We start from the raw sequence: 22,982 nt of genomic DNA on the forward strand, positions 1-22,982 counted from the left end.
GGGTGACCTCAAGCAAGCTACCAGCATTTAATAACGAATGCCTTAATATCTTGGAACCCCAGCATTCTCATTTCTCTCAATAAAGGTCTCTGTGAGATAACAGGCATGGCAAATAAAGCTAATGTATTGTCCCAATGCAGAAAAGTATCCTGATCTTGTCATGCATAATAACATGAGAAGTGAAACCTGAATTATGGTAAAAACTGAAATGAGCAGACCTGTGGCTCACTCAAAAATTTGGAAGGTGAACCCAGGAAGACCTGCATACACTTTCTCCCATGTTCCAGGCAGACTTTCCAGGATTCCAGGCAGACTCACCGTTGGGCCAGGCTTCGAATTCAGAAGTGCTATTGTGGAGGTAAGACATTGTGAAGAGTGTGTCAATATCAAAGGCTATTTTTTGAGTAATGATTAAGTGACAATTGTATTCTTTGTTGCTCTGAGGGGCCTAGAAGCAACGTGGACTGGCCTTGGATATGGTAGAACAAGATCCTGTAATCAATATTAGAGGACCCCTAGGTTCTTGAATGTATTCAGACCCAAAAGCTTATCTGAATAGTTAGTGCAAAACTGATGAATAGAAGGTCTGGTGGAAACACGTCAAAGGATTTGGTATTTTGGGTTGAATGTTCCATGGCTAAGAATGTATGTAAGGAAGAAAATGTGTGTAATGAGGACTCATGGAAGTACTGTTTCATCACTGTTGTCAATGAGTCCAGAGAAATAATGAAGGATGGTGCAGGATGTCCAGCCAGGAGGCTTGGAAGAACTATTAGCACTGAAGGGTTTCTCATGACCTGCTACAGGATGCCCTGAGCTAGAAATGAGTAGGGAGTGGGCAATGGCAGGATACAATAAACCTAATATAATGGATGTCCAAAATGAGGTTAAAGCACAGAAACAACAACTTAAGCCCAAAAGTGCATTATCACGCATTGGGGCAAAGTTGTGCACCAACTTCTGGGAAGGAATACAGGAGTGATACTAACTGACAGTATAGTTAGAAACGAATGAAGAACAGCTTCTAGCATGTCCAAATTGATCTTTATTGCAGCTCAAAAACAGCCTTTATTTGTAAGTAGAGATTTCTTTTGATGTTGGTTGGCTGGTCATCAGTCATGACTACACATATTCTTTTTTTTTTTTTTTTTATGACTACACATATTCTAACATCACGGTTTCGCCATCTCAATTAAAAAAAAGATTTACTTGTGACTTATGTGGAAGCACTGAACCTATGGGTGGTGATGTGCTAATAAATGTTGAACCACCAGCTTTCTGGTGGGGGCAGGAATTGTTTTAAGGGGTGTCAGGGGTGGGCTAATTTCTAGCATTTGCTGTTTTCTGAGGTATAAATATTCCCATCATGACCAACTTCTACCATACAGATGCAATAGATGTAAATAACTCCAAAAGCATAGAAAATAGTAAAATGGTAAAATAATTGGGAAGTAATGCGATCTGAGTGTGTATTATCTTTGTTTATAATATAAATAATATGATTATTAGTATATAATTTTTAATAATGTCTGTTTTTTTAACAACCAGCTTGCAAAATGCTTAAAAATTTAACAACCAGCTCTTGAGAGACAATATGAGGTGGCTTCAGCACACCGTTGCCTGTGAGTGAAAGAACATCAGAGCATCTTTAGGGAAAGATAAAAAGAGAAAGGAATAGCAGTGAATTTTTTTTTTTATTTATGAAAAAAATACAGAGAAATGTGGGTTTATTCTCCATTCAAGTTAATACTTAACTAGAGAGTGATTATGCTCAAATAATGCTGGCTTAGGGCTCAATGTTTTCTGTCCCATAAGTTTGGGGGAATGCTTCATGTTAGATCTCATTTGCAGCATATTCATGATGTACACTTAAAAATTACATAGTAATGGAGCGCCTGGGTGGCTCAGTTGGTTAAGCATCTGACTTCAGGTCAGGTCAAGATCGCAGGGTCCTGGGCTGGAGTCCCTCAGCAGACTACACACTCAGTGGGGCCTCTGCTTCTTCCTCTCCCTCTGCCCCTCCCTCCACATACATGCAATCTCCCTGTCTCTAAAATAAATAAATAAAATCTTTTTTAAAATTACACAGTAAAGAACCTAATGTTCCCCAACCTTTTTGACTGTAGAATCCTTTTTTCCTCCACAGAGTACTTAATATTTCGTGGACAATAGATTGAAAAACACTGCTCTGTGGGTATGCAGTAAGTATCCCATCCCTCAATATTTGTTATTAATGACTTCAATCAGACACTTTATAGCATGTCAGTCAAATGTGTGGGTATGCTAAATCAGTGATTCTCAAATTTGACTGTATATCAGATTCACGTAGAAGCTTGCTTGCTAATTTATTTAAAATGTAAAACATGATGTTTTATTTTATCAAGTAGGCTCCGTGCCCAATGTGGGGTTTGAACTCATGACCCTGAGATCCAGAGTCACATGCTTTACTGACTGAGCCTACCAGGTGTCCCTAAAACATGATGTTTTAATATACATATATAAAATGATTACTAATCAAGCTAATTAGCATATCCATCTCCTCACAGTGACTGCTTTGTGTGTGTGCGTGTGTGTTTGTGTGCATGGTGAGAGCACCTGAAATCTGTCTTAGCAAATTTCCAGTATATAATACACTATTGTTAACCACAGTTATCATGCTGTACATAGATCTCTAGAACTTATTCATCCTACATAACTGCAACTTTGTACCCTTTGACCAATATCTCCCCATTTCTCCCTCCCCTCTGCCCCTGGCAACCACCATTCTACTCCCTGCCTCTATGAGTTCGACTTTAGCCTTATATATAAGTGAAATCATGCAGTATTGTCTTTCTGTGTCAGGCTTATTTCACTTAGCATGTCCTCCAGGTTCATCTGTATTGCTGCAAATGGCAGGATCTCCTTCTTTTTTCAGGTTAAATAATACTCCGGCATATATATATATTTATATGTCACATTTTCTTTTCCTTTTTTTTTTAAAGATTTTATTTATTTATTCATGAGAGACAGAGAGAGAGAAAGAGGCAGAGGGAGAAGCAGGCTCCCAAGGAGCAGGGAGCCTGATGTGGGACTCGATCCCAGGACCCTGGGATCATGACCTGAGCCAAAGGCAGATGCTTAACCATGTGAGCCACCCAGGCGCCCTGTCACATTTTCTTTATCAACTCTTCCACTGACAGACACTCAGGTTGTTTCTATATCTTGGATATTGTGAATAATGCTGCAATAAACATGGGAACACAGATACCTCTTTGAGGTATTAATTTCATTTCCTTTGGATATGTATATCCAGAAATGGGATAGCTGGATCATATGGTTGGAAGCTTCTTAAAGGACCTACTAAATCAGAATCTTTGGAGTTGGGACCTAAAATCTTCTGTCAGACATATGAACTACCTGTAATGTCTTTGGTTGTTGTAGACTACTTTTTCTTAATAATATGCTAATGTGGGGGCGCCTGGATAGCTCAGTTGGTTAAGCATCTGCCTTCGGCTCAGGTCATGATCCCAGGGTCCTGTGATCGAATTCCCAGGGTCCTGTGATCGAATTCCACATTGGGGTTGCTGCTCAGCAGGGAGCCTGCTTCTCCCTCTCCTTCTGCTGCTCCCCCTGCTTGTGCTCTCTCACTCTCACTCTCTCTCAAATAAATAAATAAATAAAATCTTAAAAAAAAATCTGCTAATGTGCAATGTGTAAATTCTTGAGCATGTAGTGTAACTGATAATTGTGAACTCAGGGGACTTTAGATGTAAGAACTTATCGATGCCTTAATATATTTGCAATTCTCTTTTAAAAAACATTTTGATACCAAATTTTAAGCTAAAAGTCACTGGAATAATTCTCTAGAAAGAATTGAGAGGCTTTTTAGATTTTCTCTATACATTTTTCATAATTTCTATGAACCGTTCATCAAATTATAATCAATAAAATTTCAATTACGAAGGAAACAATAACAGAGAATAAGACCTTGTATTTGTTTATTCAAATATATCAAGTTCCTACTATGGTCCAGAGATTATGTATCAATCTGAAAAATGAGCCATTAGGGAAGAAGATTAGGGAGCTGTGTGTTGACAGCGAAGCATGGAAAAGGGTCCAGATCACAATCCATGATTGTCAAATCCAAGGGACTCTTGACTACATTAACGGAAACATGGTTTTCAGATGAGAGCAGGTAACAGATGTGTAATTGTTGAGCCTGAATTGTTGTATTTAGCCCTGGGCGTGATTATATGAGGCATTTGGAAAAACTGGACTATATGCAGAGGTTATTGACTGAGATAATGCCTTGATACATAGATCAAAGCTGGATCAAGGAAGGAAGCTTTAAGGAAGCTGAGGTGATGATTATGGAGAAGAGAAAAATTTGGGAGATGTGGTTATAGTCTAATATTCCAATGACCTTCATATTCATGTTAAAGATGTCCCAGAAGGGAAAGCCAGGATCTGTAGAATGAAGTTGCAATGAAGTGCATTTCTATAAAATATAGGGAAGAATTATTTAGTGATTATAGCTGTCTAAAATCAGAAGAGATCTTAGTTCTTGATTAGTTGGAAGTTTTTAAGCAAAGGCTGAATGAACACTGGAAGGCGTGTTGAATGGGGAGTTCATCCATCATGAGAGTTGAGCTAGTTAGTCCCTAAAGTTCCTTCCAACCTTGAGCCTACATGTTTCTCTTACTTAGGCATAAAACAAATGCCAGTGTCATAGCTAAACTCAAATGCCTCCTAAAAAATCTACAGCATGGAAGTAGACTTATACATGTATACATTTGTATACATTTGTATATATTTGTATACAAATAAACTGGACAATAGTTTGTCCACATTGCAGAGTATTTATAATCATTTAATAAGCAATACTGAAAATAAATTTCGGAGATAACGTTTAATTTCACAAAGTTTGCATTTTATATCGAAAAGATATTCAGGGGCGCCTGGGTGGCTTAGTTGTTAAGCGTCTGCCTTCGGCTCAGGGTCCTGGGATCGAGCCCCGCATCGGGCTCCCTGTTCAGGGGGAAGCCTGCTTCTCCCTCTCCCACTCCCTCTGCTTGTGTAACCTCTCTTGCTGTGTCTCTCTGTCAAATAAATAAAATCTTTAAAAAAAAAGAAAAGATATTCAGCTTATATATCTATAGACTGTATCTCCAATGAAGGCATAAAATAAGATTTTTGGTTACAATTTACAAATTCAAGGTAATGGCAAGAATTTACTAATCTTTTCTTCATCTTTAAATATGCACACTGTTAAAAGAACAAAAGAAAATATTTCTCTGTTTTATGGTAAAACCATGGCTTAAATCACATCTGTGAATACAGTTATAACGGACTACAACTTTTACTTTAATATGGAATATCTATAACATAGATTTTATCATCAGGCTCTAATACCAGCATTAGAATGGACTTTTAAAGAACTTCCAAGCTAAAGTTTATTCTTTCCCTTGATATTCATTGATTATAGACAATTGGGAGAAACATAAATGTCAAAGAAGAAAAAATTACCATTGTGCCATTGCCTAGAGACATTTCTGTGAACACTTTGGTACGTTTCCTTCCTGTCTTTTTCAGCTCCATGTATTTTGTGTATGTTTGTTGTACATACTTATGATCATATTGTATTTGTGTTTTGTATCCTGTTCCTAAAGCATAAGCAATTTCCTCTGTTTTTACAAACATTTGACTACATAATAATCCTCTTGGTAGATTCACTATTGTTTTTTTTTAAACACCTGCTAGTGTAGGATATTTTAGTGATTTGATAGTGCGTTCTATACCTTGAACATTGTGGTGTGAATTGTCAATATAGTCTAGACTCTGAGGGGCTTTGGAAAACTGCCTTGTAGGCTAAATTTGTAGATATTAAGAAAGGATGTAAGAAGCTGACATCTGCTTATAATTTTCCTTATGAAGCCCTTGAACTTGTTCAATGTTAGAAAGCATGGCTGTAGTGAGTTTGCCAGAATTTTAAATTGTATCATTTTCTAATCAAGGACCTCTCCTTTTACCCTTGAGTTCATGGTCTTTTTTAGATACCCCTAATTCTAACTGCCTAGAGGAGAGAAGCATCTAGACAGTGCCACTTCTCAGTTAGTGTGGAGGAAGGTTTGTATTCATCTTCACTCCAAGAAAACAAACAACTTTCAAGTGATTCTCCCCTCCTTATATGAAATGTTTTAAAAAGTAGGCTTGCAAAACCCCACTGTTGAGTCCCATTAGCTCCATTCTGCTGGTGAGATTGTAGGTGCCCTTAGTACCTCTTAGCTTAGATTGGAAGCAAAACACCTCCAGGACTTGTAGATTCTCCAGGAGCTCATCAGGAAAAGCTCGAGTTTTCCTCTTGGTGTGTCTAGGCTGAACTCAGTTCTGCGGGGAACTATTATTTTATGCATCTTACACATGGTCAAGTGTTGAAATTCTGGCTAGGGGCTTAATGACAAAAATGTTTGCATGAAGGCGTGGATCATATGGATGAGGAATGATGTCCTATGGGATTCTCTTGGATAATATGTATTCTGAGACAAAGGAGCAGTTGGAAATAATTGGGATGAATCTATCTCTAAGCAACTTACATATTTAACTAACTATGCCTAATAGATGTAGATCAGAATGACCAAGATAATTTGTAAAATGCCTCTTTTTTTTCCAGGGTTAAGAAGGGTAAGTGAAAACATTTATGATAGGGTAAGCTCTAAGGAGACAGTACTTCAGTGGTTTTCTCCCCAAGCCAGAGAGATTTATTCATTCATCCTTTAATCCAACAAATTATGTGGCTGGTGATATGGAGATGAATAAGACAGACTTCCTTCCTCAAAGAACTCTGTCTAGTAACAGACACAGATTTAGATAATTTTAACATGATTAGTAAGAGTGAAGTACATTAGATTTTATGAGAATATTTCAGAAGTGCGCCCAACCCAGCTTAAGGGAGATAGGGAATGAGGGAAAATATCAGAGAAAGTTTTCTGAAGGCAGTTACATCCAAATTGGTTTTTAAAGAACCAGGAAGAGTTTTACTAGCTGAGGCAGGAGAGAGAGATGGGCATGTGGGACTGTTGAGGCAGGGGTGGTTTGAGGGGATGATGACATTTCAGGGAAAAACCAGCATCAGCCAAGGTATGGAGCAGACATGGGATCAAGACTTATGTTCTGGTAGTGCTTGTTTGATATGCTTACTGGACATCTGTAGAAATGTCAAGCAGGCAGGTAGGGGTATGTGTCTGCAGTTCCAGGGTGAGGACGGCTGGAGATCTAGATTTGGCAGTGACTGGTATATACATGGTATTTACATCTGTAAATACTAAATGAGGTTGCTTGGGATAGAGAAGCACGTGCAGGGTGGAGGCCAGGGAGACATATCTCCCTAATATTTAAAGGGTGGTCTGGGAGGAGGATCCAGCAAAGGAAACTAAAAGGGGTGTCTAGAAAGATTGGGGGTAAACCAATCATATAACAAGCAAAAAAGGGTCTCAAAAAGCATGGGGTGGTGAGTGGTTTCAAATACTGTTGGGAAGTCGAGAAAAAGAAAACCAAAGAAGTGACAATTGGATTTGGTTACATGGAGATCGTTAATGACCTTGACTGAAGACGTTTCCATGAAATGGTAGGGACAGGGCCCTAGTACAGAAGATGGAAGAGAGAATGTAAGATAAGGAAGGAGAGACCAACAAGAGTAACCCCCATCTTTGGGCTACTAGGTATTCTGGCTTCTCTCCTTAAGGACCATTCAGAAGAAAGGGAGGCAGTTTGTGGCCTGCTGAAATAACTGCTTAGGGTCACCGATCCTTGATTATTAGACCCATCTCAGCTTGTCCCATAGGCATGTAGTACCCTCGAGAGTTCGTACAATGTTCTTTAGAACAGCACCTAGCACAGAGTGCTATATGAACTTCTGTTATAATTATCCCAGTTTCTAGGCAAGCTTTATTGGCTTCTAAGAAGAACGAATCATTCATGTAGATCAAATCATTTTTCAGTAAGCGTGAAGATACAAATCTTACACCTAGCAAAAACTGAAGCATAAAACAGGAAAATGACTTATGTATAGGGGTGCCAGTCCTCTAGTTTAATGGCTTATTCTCTCTCTCAGTACTGACTAAGGTTCACTAGAGAGTCCAGGATTGAATTATTAAACAATGGCACAGAAAATCAAAAGGAAAACGAGTGGTAAAATCATAGGCACAGGAACACATTTATGAAATCAACCAAAATAGAAGTAAATACAGCACACAGTGCATTAATGTTTTGCACTGGTAGCTGGAAGATGACAGATATAGGGTGGATTTTTAGTTTTGGTTTCTTCATTGGTTAAGTGAGAAATACTAAGATAGAAATGGAGGAATAATAATCCAATGGTGCAGTTTTTCTGTGTGGAGACATTTTGAAACTTGTTTTACAGTTGAACTGTTGTAGAAATCAAGAACAAAGTAGAAAGTGGAGATATGGAGAGGAGATGTAAATCATTGTAAACTTCCCCTTAGTCTCTGAATATCTGAGCACTCCTTTCAGCCTTAAGGTCAAATTCTGGATATTTTTACAGGTATTTGTCATATGCAAAATGTGGGTATCTGTCTCCTAGGAGTGTTGTGGGGATTGAGATACGTAAAGTGTCCAGCAGTATATGGCGACTGCATCATTGATGCGTCTTTCAATGAAGTACATACACTAACCCTCTTGGATGATGGTGTTTCCTGTTTTGTTTTCCTTTTCCTGATACCTCTTAACTCTGTTGAAGATGCTTTCAACACCAATCTAATAATAACGGCAGCAAACATTTATCATGTACATCAATTAAGTCATTTAATCTTTGAAACAATCCTGTGAGGTAGGATTGTTACCCTCATCCCATGCATGGCGTCAGCATTTGTCAGCCTGGCTTCAGAGCCCAGCTCTTTCCTTAACCACCGCTTCCACTCTTTCAGCTGGACCGACCTGGGCCACTTTTTTCGGCCATGTCTGCTACGAGCAAACTCAGTTTTCTGTTCAGAAAACCCTCAACTGCTTTCAGTCGCCAAGGACTCTCGTCTCAGTTCCCGGGGCCCATGAGAAGGTATTTAATTCACCCACATGGAACCAGGCCAGCTGCGTCCTTCTCAGGCCCGCGAACTTTCCCCTTAGCCGAGCCGCCAAGTCGGCACCCTCCGTCCTTTATTTCATTGGCCAGAGTCACTATTTTAAGTAGAAACACGGTATGCTCCAAGACACCGGATCCCACGAATCCCCGCGAGCGAGCACGGTAACTGCACGGCTGAGCCCGCCCCGGAGTCCAGGCACAGGCGCGAGGGTTTGGGACACTGTGATGTGCACAGGACCGCGGACTGGGCCGGGGACGGAAAGCACAGGGAGCATTGTAAGACCTCAGACCAGCCGCGCGCAACATAGGGCGCGGCGCAGGCCGGGCCGCCGGGGACGCAGCGCGCGGGGCGGGGGAGGAAGGGGCGGGGGCCCGGAGCCGGGCTGGCCGCTCCCCGCCTCTCCCCCTCTGGTCTCCGCCCCGGTCCTCGCTCCGCCCCGCCCCGCCCCTCCGCCCCGGCCAGGCCGCTCCGCCTCCGGGTGACGTCACTGGCCAGGCCAGCCGGCGCCATTTTGAAAGTGGAGTCGCCTGCCCCTGCCGCTGCCGCCGCCGTCGTTGTCGTAGCTGCCGCCGCCGCTGCTGGAGAAAGAGCGAGAGCGGGGAAGCCCCAGAGTGAAATCCACCATCCTGCTGGCTGATCTGCCCGCCCCTCCTTCCTTCTCCCCCGACCCCCGCCCTCTCCCCCCCACAGGTGCCATCCGCCGCCATCCGCCCTCTCTACCCCCCCATCCCCAGGTGAGGGGGGTGAGTTCAGGAAGCAGAGACCCCGAGGAACCCAGCAGGGTCACCATTTGCAGCGCAACATGGCAGGTAAAGGAGAAATCACCCTCGTCCACTGACAAGGCACCGCTTCCTTCCTTCTCCCTCCATCACCCCCTAGCGACCGCCTGTGCCTCTCGTAGAGCCACGGGGCGCCCCTTGGATTTCAGGGAATTGGTCAAGTGGGGTGGGGTGGGGGTGGGGAGGGTTCTGCTGAGGCGAGGGGTCGCTGTGATACCGAAATGGCTTTTTAAATGAGGGCTGGAACCTTGGCATGGGTGGGGGTGGGGTATGGGCTGGCGAGCCGAGGGGTAAGGCGTGGGTGGGGCGGGGTGGGGGCGAGTGCAGATTTTGTCCCTACTGCTTAGGAGCCCGGTGTAACCTCCGCTCCCCCCGCTTTCTCCCTCGCCCCCGGGGCTTTTTTTAGGGTTTTTCCTTCATATAATTCCTATTTTTTCCCTTGCTGCAAGCTTTCTTGGGTGTTTATATTAATGTATTTTGTACTGAGAAGGAAGAGTACTTTACAAGTTAAAATACAATGGGGACCTATGTGTATTTTTCCCCCCACTGTGGGTACGTGTATTTTTGAGACTATACCCCTGAATTTTTTGTCTTGAACTAGTTCCCTTTCGTTTCTTACCCTTCCTGTCCAAAGAGTGCAAGGCCTTTAATACACCAAGTTGCATGAAAAATGTAATTTAAACTTTGGGTTTTGTATGTTAGTTTTTGTGCAGATGTCCTTTTCCCAAAAGGGTTTCATGGAGTTAGTTAAAATAGTTGTGGAGTTCAGTGATATAAATAGCCAAAGGGAGAGAGATTTAGGTAAAAGCTTGGGGGGGGGGGTGGCGAAGGATGCATAGAGAAAACCAGCTTGGAATATTTAGCAAGAATGAAGGTGAAGGAAGAGAAAGGTAATTGCTTTGAGGATGATTTTTATACATTTTGATGTTGCTGAATGTCTTCGTTCTACTAATAGAACCAATTCTAGATCTTGATTCAGTATCTTCCTCCATAGATACACAGGACATTTCCTCCACAGTGCTTGGAAGTGAAATAGAAACATTCAGGAACTAAACCAATTTTCCATGCTTTTTCCAATATTTCCAAAAGATAATAACCTTTAAATAATTAAACCTTTAGAAAAGTTAACGTGTTGGATTGACTTACGTTTTGCTGTAAACAAGTTGCTCTTTGGCTTTATTGAATAATTAGGTGAAATTAAAATTGTTTTGTACAAGATGATGACAAACTAGTGAAATTGTTTGCAAGGTCCTTTGGATTCTGAGGGATAAGGTGAAGGGAGGCAAAACAAGCTTCTTCTGACAGTCTCTTCACCGGCATTTATTTCGGTTTCTTTTCCTGTCTGGAGCCAGTGATTTGTTGGTAATGAAATGCAAAGAAATGGGTGGTGAGTGTTGTGTTTGCTGTGTGTGCGCTTTGGTGATTGGGTTCATATGAATCATTACTCCTCACCCAGGCAGTAATGTTCCTGAAGTTTTCTCTTCGTTCCATGTTTTATGGTAGTTTATCCTTATTAACCCTTCTGCAGGCTTTTGTAAACTTAAAGGAAAACTGTCTAACTTTTGGTATTTACTTTTCTCTGGTAGGTCTTGCGTGACTGTGAGGCTTTTACTGTATTTTAGGGGAAGGGAAAATGGAAGTTTTGAACACATGTGCAATGTTAATGATAGTACATAGCCTTTAAATATTTAATACCTGGAATCTCTTTTTTTTAAATGTAGTACCAACTATTGGAGACTAACCTTCCAAATTAGTGCTCTGGGCTGGTGGTTGTATGTGTGGGCAGTACTAGGCTATTAGTATCATGCCAACCGTGGATACCATCTCTGTGTTTACGAGAGTAAACATGAACAGAACTCAGTTTTAATTGGTATGTTTTCTTTTTCCAGGAGCTGGAGGAGGGAACGATATTCAGTGGTGTTTTTCTCAGGTGAAAGGAGCAGTAGATGATGATGTAGCAGAAGGTAAGAAAGCATTTAATAATGCAAAATTTGAATATGGAATCTTCAGAGTCTTGATTACTGAAGGATTTCCTTGCAGCTAGGTCTGTTACAGTTTAAGAGCATACTGAGTTTATTGTCTAACAATGGAGGAACAGTTTTAAAAGTCACTTTTCTGGAAAATAGTCTTCAGTCTTTTATTATTAATACCTTGTATCATTATTTTTTATCTATTAAGTGAAAAGAGCATTAGATGATGATGTATATAAAACTGTCACAAGAAAAATCTAAGGTTCATATCGTAAAGGTTTCCTGACTCTAAATTTCATGTACAAATAAATGGTGATGCATTTTTGTGTTCATTCATCATTTTTAGATAATTGTGTTAAAATAGGCATTAACATTGACCTCAGAAACATTTTTGAATGACTTTCATTTTTTAGGTAAGATTTTTAGTGTTTAACTTGCCTGCTCAGAGTGTGGTGTTGATTGACATTCTGTGAAGAAATGCTGGCTCAAATGATAGATGTTACTGTCTTTACAAAGATTAATTTAGGTGGATAAGAAAACAACAATGCTATGGATATATAGCATGGCTTCTGGGGAGCTTATTCTTGCGCAGTTAGAAGCTGAGTTTGATCAGTTGAAGCACTAATTCTTCTCCCAAAGTTATTAATGTACTTCAAAAACTTTAAGTTTTGAAACATTAATTTTGCACTCATTTAAGATGGTCTTAGGTGGTGGAGGCATTATTTCCCATAAAGTAGTTGTATCATTTCATTGTTCAGAAATATTATGTAAAGTTTGAATTTTAATGGTATTGTCTGAATTATAGTAGGAATTTTCCAAAAGAACTCAAATGAATTAAATGTACTTTTAATTTCAAAAAAATTGTCTAAAGTTTATAAATCCCCTCCTTCTCTAGATTGTATTGTCCTCATATTAAGATCCTATTTCTGACCTACTCTCTGCAGTACTGTTTGTTTTGAGGATTTCTTCAGGCGATGGTAGGATGATAGATTTGTGTTGAGCCAGTCAAAAGCTTGGGTTTGCCTTGTCAGTGTCATTCTTAGTGAAGTGTCTGATCAGTTTGGTGTGTTCTTTGGGGAGCCAACTGGCATACACTGTACCTGTGATACTTCATAGAGCACTATCAAATTTCTTTTCTATTGAATCCTCATGTTTTTCAGATGAGAAACCAGAAGTCTTAGTTAAGAGACTCACTGATGGTCACACAAATAGTGCAAATCAGGGTTTTCTGGTGAAGCTTGTGGTGGTTGACTTGTTGAGAGAAATCTTCTAAGTTCAAGGGTGGACTCATATGTTACTCATTTTGTAATTCCATTACCTGTTGAATAGTAGCCACTCAAATATTGGATCATTCGTGATGAGACTGCTGTATACTTGAAAACTATTCCTGGATTGATTTCCATTTATTTTTTATATCAAAGATCTGTTGAGGGGCTTCATAAATGTTGAGCACTGGGGCTGCAAGGTATCTGGAACATAAACCCAGCCCTGAAGGAGCTCATAGTGTACTTGTTAAACAGTAGGCAGAGAGACCACATGGGCTTTATTTAATTAGAAGACATTGATGGTTCTAGACTTACCTAACTGAATCAAATGATAGTTGGTGGTATGTATGATGGGATCAGTTGTAGTTGTCTTCTGCTAATACTTAGTAGCTACATTTTGCTACTGATTGATTAAATAATTTTCTTTTGAGGTTGTTAGATCATACCTTAACATACAGTGCATTCCTAGCATCTTAACATCCTGAGGCTTGGTATGTATATTTTAATAAAAACATGATTTTAGATCTAGTACCTATGTTTATGCTAGTGTAGTAAGTATAGAAAGCACCTAATTTTCAAATTATACTCCTTTAATTTGGGGGTTTTTTTTGCATACTGTAGTTTGCATGTCATAGTCTATTATGTTTATGTTACTAAGGGAAGATTTGCTTTTCTCAAATAAGATTAATACATTTTCTTTAAACAGGTTACATCTAGCTAAATCTTTAGCTTGCCTGTTTTCTGTTAATGATGCATTGCAAGTTCTTTCCCATCAAAAGCTCTAAATTAATTCTTTCCCCTCCTACATGCAGTTAGCTGTCATGGCATACCATTGTTACTTTTGTAATGCTTTAGTCTTCTTTCCATGACCAATTTCACCTTAGTTCAGGATCTCAGTATCTTTCATCCAGGTTGCAGTAACTTCCTAAACGATTCCCTGCTTCTTCTTCTCTCTTTTGCTTTTAAGTTAATCTTAAATGCTGTCCCAATTTTATGTTCCTCAGAAATCTTCGGTGGTCACTGCTTCCCTAGGATTATGAATTACATCCAGATATTTCAGCCTAGAATGTGAGACCTTCCACCAGTATGCACCCTATTCTCTAAGTTCATCTGCTAATATGGTTTATGATCCAGCTAAATGGATGCTGTTCTTCAAACAGGTCTTGTACAGTCTTACTCTTGGGTCTTTTTTTTTGCTGTTCCCACCTTAGAATGCCTTATACTCCTCCCACAGTTTAAAATTCTTCAAGTCATGTCTGTAACTCTTTTATTTATCCTCCTTTTTTGGAAATATCTTAAAAATCTTTCTTTATAGCACTTTTTATTTGTAATTTACCCTAAACCTCTGCTGTTAACGCTGTGCAGGACTAATGCATCTTTGTGCTCTATGCAGAACATCCTATACAAACTACTATGCTTAGAACAATGCCTGGCACACAGTAAGTGTTGAGTATTTGTTGAATGAAGGAATGTGAATGTTACTGTTACGAGGTTTTGAAGGGGAAAGAGATCTGTTGAAAAGATGATTGCGATATACTTTGGAAATCATGGATGTATTTATTTGGCAGGCTTTATAACTGGATTGATGTTCTACAGCTGTGTAATAGAAAGAAGGTAGGAGACCTTGGGTTTTTATCCTGGTGACAAACGAGTGTATGTCACTTGGAATAAGTGCTTCTCTGGGTTCCAGTAAGCTTAGCCTTAAGATGACAGGACTGGATTAGATGATTTCTGTTGTTCCTTGTACTCTAATCTTGTTACTTCTCAAAGATGTTTTAGAAAAGAAACAGCCCAACATTATTACTACTGGTAAGTTGAGTTGTGTGAGATACTGGGCTCTTTGGGGGCCTTAATTTAGAAAGAAGTCTTTATTGGACTTAATCAAGGCTCAGAATTTGTTATTAAGTGCATTGCAGAACTAAGAATTTTGATGTTTGACCAAATACTGTGATTGACCTTTGGCTGATGTAGGCTCTTACTGGGATACTTATTCTATTATGCACAGGTCTCTTCAGGCACTTTTAAGTAGTTTATCTTTGGTATAGCTACTTGTCTGGGAGAAGGGTGAGGTACTAAAATTAAAATCTCTTATAAATCAGACAGTCTCATATCCTGCAGTTTTCCTTTTAATCTTCATGGTAATGGTAATAACATTTTATCATATTCTATACTTGCAAAATTTCCTTTATTGACAACTTGCTCAGGAGATAGTAGGTAGCACAGACACTGGTGCTAGGCTACGTAGTTTGAATCCTACTCAGTCCTCTGCTAGCTGGGTAATCTTGGGCAAATTAATTCACTTCTTTGTGCCTGTTTTCCTCTCTGAAGTGAAGATGACAATAAAATCTTCCTTACGCTGTTGTTTTGGTGATTAAATGAGTTAATATGCATAAAACAGAAGCCTGGCACATAGAGTGTTTTAAGGGTTTAGCTGTTTTTGTTGGAACGTTTATGGCAAGTAAGGAAGAGTTGGGAGGATGAGAAAACTGGGGAATTTATTAAGAATTTCTCCTCAGCCAAAGTGAAGAGATGGTATGTACGTTTTATACATATTTTTTGATTCCATTAATACAAAGTTTAAAAAACATTCAAAACTAAACCATAGCCTTAGAGACACATACTAAACTGGTAAAACTGAAGAATAGCTACAAAATAATTGCTATAAAAGCCAGTATGTGATGGTTACTTGTAATGGAAGGGAGTTGTTCTTGAGGAGGGGGGGGCGGGGCTCATGGAGATAGTGTTTTGACTGGGTGGTGGTTTTAGTGATTAACCGATTATCCTGGACATTTCTCTTTCGATTTTTGATTCTCTATATTTGTTAAATTTCACCCAAAAAAAGTGTGTGTGTGTCTGTGTCTATATGTTTTTAAATCAGTACTGTACTAAAAAGGGTTTAGAGTGAAAACTGGCAATCCCTACCTTCATCCACTCCCTAATCCTTCTAAAGGCGATTATATTGAACTCTTCCAACTGTATTTCCTGTTGCTTAATTTTTTGTGAATAAAATGATAACTTCTATTTCTCATCCATTTTGGACATTTCCAATTGACTTTCCTCTCTAGTAGATGAAGATTAAGCTGTCAATATTATCACCCCATACCCCAATTTATCACCCCCATACCCCAATTTAACCATACACATGGTATGGTTAAATTAGAAGTCAGTGCTTACATTGTTATGACCATGCAGATGTTCACTGCTGAACCAAGACTGCAGTGTTTCTTGTGCATCCCTTCATTTGTCCTGAAGCTAGTAATTGCCCAATTTTTAATTTGCATGGTTCTTTCTGTATTTGTACTTATTTATTTATTTATTTTTTGTATTTGCGCTTTTTAAAAAACACTTTGTTATGGGAGATTTTGAACATTACGGGAAGTGTATGGAATAGTATATATATATTGAACCCCCATCACCCAACATCATCAACCCATGGCCAGTGTAACCCATTTATACATCGCTTGATCCCTTCCCAGTCCTTCGTATATAGTAGTAGAAAAATTACTGATTTTGTTTTTAAAATCTGGATTTAACAAACTAGAAAACCAAGGTCATCATTTTAAAGTGAAACAGTAAGGAATTTTTCCTAGTGATTTTTTTGTGGTAGCAATACCTGGTAATCTGTTATTTGCTTAAATTTTACTTGTGGAAATATTAAATATTAAAAATTCAAATACATGTGGATAATCTGAAGTGTGTAATTTTTGGTTAAAAAAGATAATTTTATTTTTTGTAAATTTTCATTATTTAATAGTTAATATTGTTGACTATTAAGTAATAATTTTAGATTTATAATATTTTAATACAAGTATATCTTCTCTCCATATTTGACAATCTTAGTTTTTTTAATAGGAAATTATTTTAGGATATGATTTTATTACATGAAGCCTTGTTTTTATGAAACTTGGATCCATATGCATGGCATCTGTCAACACTTTGCTTTCTGTTTATTTCTGGTAGGATTTAGACCTATGGACTGGTTCTTGGGGGAAAAAAATTAAGTAGTAGAGTCTAAATATTCCCTAAATAAAACTGTGAAAAACAATTTTTGGGATATCACACAAAATTTAATGGTTTGGGGGCACCTGGGTGGCTCAGTCAGTTGGGCGTCTGCCTGTGGCTTAGGTCATGATCCCAGAGTCTGCCTGCATTGGGCTCCCTGCGCAGTGAGGAGTCTGCTTCTCCCTCCTTCTCTCTGTACCCCTGTGTGTGCACGTGCGTGCACGCTCTCTCAAAAAAAATAAAAAAATGTATTGTGTATATTTGTACATACGTACATTTTTCTGGTCAGAGAGGGTCCATAACCATTATCAAAACAGCTATTTTAGAGTGTGGTCTGGTGACCCCCTCAACTCTTTCAAAAGGTCTATGAAGTCAAAACTATTTGCATTATAATATATTTGCCTTTTTGACAATGTTGACATTTGCAGCAGTGGTACAAAAGTAATATGGGTAAAGCTGCTAGTGTCTTAGAGTGAATCCAGGCCTTGGCACCAGATGGTCCCAGTAGTCATGAAAATCTTCACCGTGTACCAGCAGTTTGGAAATGCCAATTTTACATAGGAATGTTTTCGATGAAGCAGTAAAAACTAACTTTATTAAATCTTGATCTTGAGTATATGTCTGTTAAACATTCTGAGTGACAAAATGAGAGGCACACCAAAGCACTTCTGCTACAGACCAGAGAACATGCTGTCTGGAGGAAAAGCATTGGTGCACTTATTTGGGTTTTAAGCTCATCTAGTTAGCTGCTCCTTTCATGGAACATTACTTTGTTAGAAAGAACTACTGACGAATAAATGATGGTTATTTAGACTTGGATATTTGGCAGACATTTTCTCAAATTAGCAGTGAATTTGTTGCCTCAGTGGACAGTACTTATTGCCCATGATAAAATTTGAGCTTTCAAGCAAAAGTGAGAATTTTGGAAAACATGTATATGCCATCCTGAGTTGGATAACTTCCCAATACGTAAAGATTTTTCAGATGAGACCAGTAATATTAATGATTGCAATTTTTTGATGTAATGAAATGTGTCAACATTTGGAAGCTCTGAATTTTGGATGACTCTGAGTCAGTGTTTTACAACTGTCCAATGCCTGTGATGTTAAAAAATGCATAAGTAAAAGTGCAAGGTACAGCATTGGATTTTAATGTAACAGACGACTCATAAGAAACGACCACTTGTCCAGTTTTGGTGTAGTGTCAAAGGGATATCCGTAACTACATGAAAGGCTTACTAAAACACTCCTCCCTTTTCAACCACATACCTGAATTGAGGGTGTTTTCTTCGCATATCTTACCACCACAACACAGTGTAGTGTGTTGAATACAGTCGCAGTCAAGAGAATCTAGGCGTCTTCTATTAAGCCACACGTTAAAGAGATTTGCAGCAGTGTAAAACGGTGCGATTCTTTTCGCTAATTTTTTGTGGGAAAATAAAGTCATTTTTCATCTTTTTTTGTTAATGTGTAGGTTTTATCATTAATATTTTTTTTTTAAAGATTTTTTATTTATTTGAGAGAGAGAATGAGAGAGAGAGAGAGCATGAGAGGGGGGAGAGGCAGAGGGAGAAGCAGACTCCCCGCCGAGCAGGGAGCCCGATGCGGGACTCGATCCCAGGACTCCGGGATCATGACCTGAGCCGAAGGCAGACGCTTAACCGACTGAGCCACCCAGGCGCCCTTTCATTAATATTTTTAAATTGATAAATATTTTAAAATTTGAAAGGCCTTTGGGGTCCTCAGATTTTAAGTGTAAAGAAATCCTGCCATCCCAGAAATACTTGACAGCCGTTGGTTTAGTCTGTTAATAGGTTTCACTGTATTAATGCTTTAAAAGAGTCTCACAGACCACAAGATAAGTGATCAGAGCAGTATGCGGCTTTTGTGCATGAGTGTCTAAAGCTTTCCTATAAAAGCTTTCCTGTGACTTGATATTGTTTCAGCCTACTCCCTCGCTGTTCTTTAGATACCGAATTAGATCTGCCTTAAGCTCTTTCATCTGGTGATCTTGGTGAAGGAAGGATACCTTTAGGATTTTAAAATACCTATTTTTAAACTTACCTCCCTTGCAAAGATTACATACCAGTACATATTTGCCAAAATACTTTAAAAGTTTTTTAGGGCTTTTCCCACTATCTGCTCAGGTCCAGTTAACATTAATACTTAATTAGGATTACTGACTTCCTCAGAGCCTGGTATGGTGCCATTTCTGGGTTGCTGCCGGGTTATTAGAAATGAGTTGGTGACCTTGGCATTGTTTTACTTTGAGCCCAACATGTAGCAGTTTGATGTGTGTTTTTCTTGGAAGAAAGGCATAAAATTGACATGGTAACTTTCTACATCCCAACTCTATTAATTACCATAGGGAGGAGAGGGAGAGAGAACAGTGTTTTAAGTTTTACTTTTTTTTTTTTTAAGTTTATTTTTTAGTAGTCTCTACACCCAATGGGGGCTCAAACTCACAACCCTAAGATCAAGAGTCGCATGCTCTTCCCACCGAGCCAGCCAGGCACCCCTAAATTTTACTTTAAAGTACAGCGTAATTCTATTTTAAAACAGTTGCTGAAGTTCCCATTCTAAGAATGCAGTATCAACCATTCATTGCTTAGTATTTTCAGTTTTTTTGTGGCTGTTTTTCTACCCTTTAGAAAACGTTTGTCAAAGTACGTAGGCCTTTTAAAACTAGCTGCACCAATTTCCCAATCCATGTTTAAATGCTGGGTTTGTTAAAAAAGAACTTCTTTTTTATAACATATGTTTAGTTAATTTTAGCAGTAGTTGATTAAAATGTCACCCAGGTCTTTGCCCGTGTCATGTGTGGAATCCTTGACAAATCATGATGGAATGCTGTTCTATAAGCCACTATTACCAGAGGTTGTACTTTTGTAATTTTTTTTTTTTTTTGGTTGATTTCCTCTCTGAATGTTCCAGTATCAACTGAGATTTTCTCTTCTGAATTCTTTGAATGATCTCTTTTATACAGTTCAAGGGGGTTCATGGACCAATGACCCTACTTAAGAACCTCTGCTTTAACCTAAAGTTTTGCCTATGGTTATATGCCTACTGAAATTTGGAAGAGTCGAGGATATTTTATATGGAAATAATAGCTTTTAGACTGTTAAGAGGGTTATTTGTTTTCTTAGGAATCCTTTTAGTACTTATTTTTTTTGCTATGATATTAGAGGGATGAATCTTCTCTGTGACTTGCCAGCTTTAAAATATTGCCTTTTTTTTTTTTAAATTAAAAACTTGTCTCTTTAACCATGGGTAAAAATATTAGAGGAATATATTGGGTTTTGAACCAGTTGCTTGTTTTGTATTTCATTCAGAAAGAATATAAATTTCTTCAGTTAGCCTGTATTAAGCGAGAACCCAAAGTAGATAAAAGGGATTGGTGAGAAAATTTTTTAAATTTTCTAAAGACCTGGAAAAATGTTAACTTTTAGAACTTGACATTCTAGAGTGTCAGGTCTCCTTTGTGTCAAAGTGGAAATAGAACCTTTTTGTCTCTGTCTCTATCTTTTCCAGCTTATCACAAGGTAAGAGACCTATGGGTATGGAATAGATGTGTTTCTAAGATAGCCTAAGAGGAATCTTTAATACATTCTTACTGGCTGATAGATTGGGAAAGCTCTATTTCAAGAGAGAAAGGCTGTTGTAGGCAATAAATAATTCTTGTCAAATTCTTTAGGGATGCAGCATGCAAAAATGGTTATGGGAATTGGTAGTTGAGAAGGGATTGCTCCTAGTCTTTTTTTCTCCCTTGATATAAAAGGAGAATTAATTTTTTTCTAGCAGCAGAACCAGTTCTTCAAGCAAAATATTTTTTAGCTTATAAAATAAAAATCTTTTAATGCATTTTTATTATTAAAAACATGTAACAAAGTGTACCATGTTAACCATTTGTAAGCGTACACTTCACGTTGTTGTGAAACTTATCTCTAGATTTTTTTCATATTGCAAAACTGAAACTGGACCTGTTTAGCAGTTCCCCATTCTTCTCTCCGCCCCTGGTATCCACCATTTTGCTTTCTGTTTCTGTGAATTTGACTACCTTAGATACATCCCACAAATTGAATCATAATGGTATTTGCCTTTTTGTGACTGGCTTACTTCATGTCCTCAGGGTTCATCCATGTTGTAGCATGTGACAAGATTTCTTCCCCTTTTAAGGCTGAATGATATTCCATTGTATGTATATACCGCATTTTGTTTATTCGTTCATACATTGATGGACATTTAGGTTGCTTCCACCTTGTAGCTAGTGTGTGCTTCTAGTCTTTTTATATATAGCTGCGGTTCTGTGGGAAGGAACAGCAGAAGTACTTCCTTTAAATGATTGGAGGTGGACAGAGAGAGCCCTGGACAGAAGATATTAAAGAATACAGATTGGTACTGCTGTGTGAAAAATCTTTTTACCCCAGATTAACAGTTTGAAAACTAGAACTGGATTACTTTATTTTGTAGGCTCTTCCACGATAGGATTAAGCAAAAATCTAAATTTTTTGCCAGAGTTTTAGCTCATTTGTTTTGCAGTTTCTGGTTTAAAAACAGAAAATCCCATGGATTTTGTAAATCACATTTCATTATCGTAAACCTCCTTATATTAACAGTAGGACAGCCAGTATGTTATTTCATTAATTAAGCAAAATATTCAGCATACTAGGAAAATTTGGCAACTGCATCATATTTCTTTGTAATAAAATGTAAGTAAGGAATGATCCCGGTTGTATTTCTTGCAGTAGCCTTTGAGATAGACATTATTATCATTTTGTACACAAGGACACTGATACTCAAAGTTGAGCACTGTTAACCTAAGATTATGAGTTAGTAAAACTATTCTGTTTGCCTTTTAGGCTTCCACATTGCTTCTCTGTGGTTCAGTTTTTAAAAATACTATTTGATTAAAAATCTAAATCTCTGGTTCTCATAGGGAAAGGGTAGAGCGCCAGTTACTCATCCACAAGTCAACAAGAATATGTTGAGTTCCGAGTGCTGTGGAGAATGTGAGGGATGTAGGTGTATATATCCTTCAATTTAGGTATATTAAGAACATCAATTTTATTACAATAAGCTTTTTCTATAACATTTTCTGGCTTGTGGTATTAACCTGTTCACATTACTGGGAGATCCTTGGCTAATCCTATGTAAAAAATTTATAGGTAATGTTGGAATGTGAGTAATAAATTATTTTCCCTTTTCTGAGTTGACATGCTTTTTGGTATTGAGATGGTGCTGTAGTACAAATACTTGGTTGTTCTTGGAATTAAATGAAAGAATCACATGTATCTCAAGTTTTTCTAACTTCATAACTATGTCTTTCAGTGGTTTTAAATGCTTGTGAGTTGAATATACTAATGAATATTACTGGAGATCTCTCCAGGTAAATGTGGTAGTGTGTAAACAAGCCTTTTTCTCTTTTCCCTCTATCCTGTGTGTTTCATGCCTTCATTTGATCAGTTTGGCAGTCTTAAAAAGTTAAATATAGATTTAACCATACAACCCAACAATTCTTTTCCTAGGTATATACTTTAGAGAATTGAAACATGTGTCCATCAGACATGAATGTTTATAGCAACATTACTTATAATAGCCAAAAAGTGGAAACAGGCCAAATCTCTGTTAATTGATGATGCATAAGAAAAGGTGGTGTATCTGTACAATGGAATATTATGCAGCCATAGAAAGGAATGAAATGATGTTACATGCTGCAACATGGATGAACTTGGAAAACACTCTAAGTTGAAGAAGTTGGGCACAAAAGACCACATATTATATGATTCTGTTTATATGAAATACCCAGAAGAGGGAAATCTATCAAGATAAAGTAGATTTGTGGTTGATGAGGGCGCCTGGGTGGCTCAGTTGGTTAAGCGACTGCCTTCGGCTC

The 22,982-nt window shown here is 38.4% G+C and overlaps 1 protein-coding gene across 2 annotated transcripts in view; it reads left to right on the top strand.

Moving 5' to 3' along the window:
• The first annotated feature begins 9,564 nt into the window (after nucleotides 1–9,564).
• PPP2R2A (protein phosphatase 2 regulatory subunit Balpha) overlaps nucleotides 9,565–22,982 on the top strand; it is a 79,426-nt gene continuing 66,008 nt past the window's right edge. For both annotated transcript variants that reach the window (XM_006736757.2, XM_006736756.3), the window contains exons 1-2: nucleotides 9,565–9,883; nucleotides 11,743–11,817. Coding sequence is in view for 1 of the 2 variants with exons in the window: in XM_006736756.3 (XP_006736819.1) it covers nucleotides 9,877–9,883; nucleotides 11,743–11,817 (82 nt within the window). In the remaining variant the exon portion in view is untranslated. The remainder of the gene's footprint in view (nucleotides 9,884–11,742; nucleotides 11,818–22,982) is intronic.

Source organism: Leptonychotes weddellii, chromosome 2 (assembly GCF_054177405.1).
Source record: "Leptonychotes weddellii isolate Sample4059 chromosome 2, ASM5417740v2, whole genome shotgun sequence".
Lineage (NCBI taxonomy): Eukaryota > Metazoa > Chordata > Mammalia > Carnivora > Phocidae > Leptonychotes > Leptonychotes weddellii.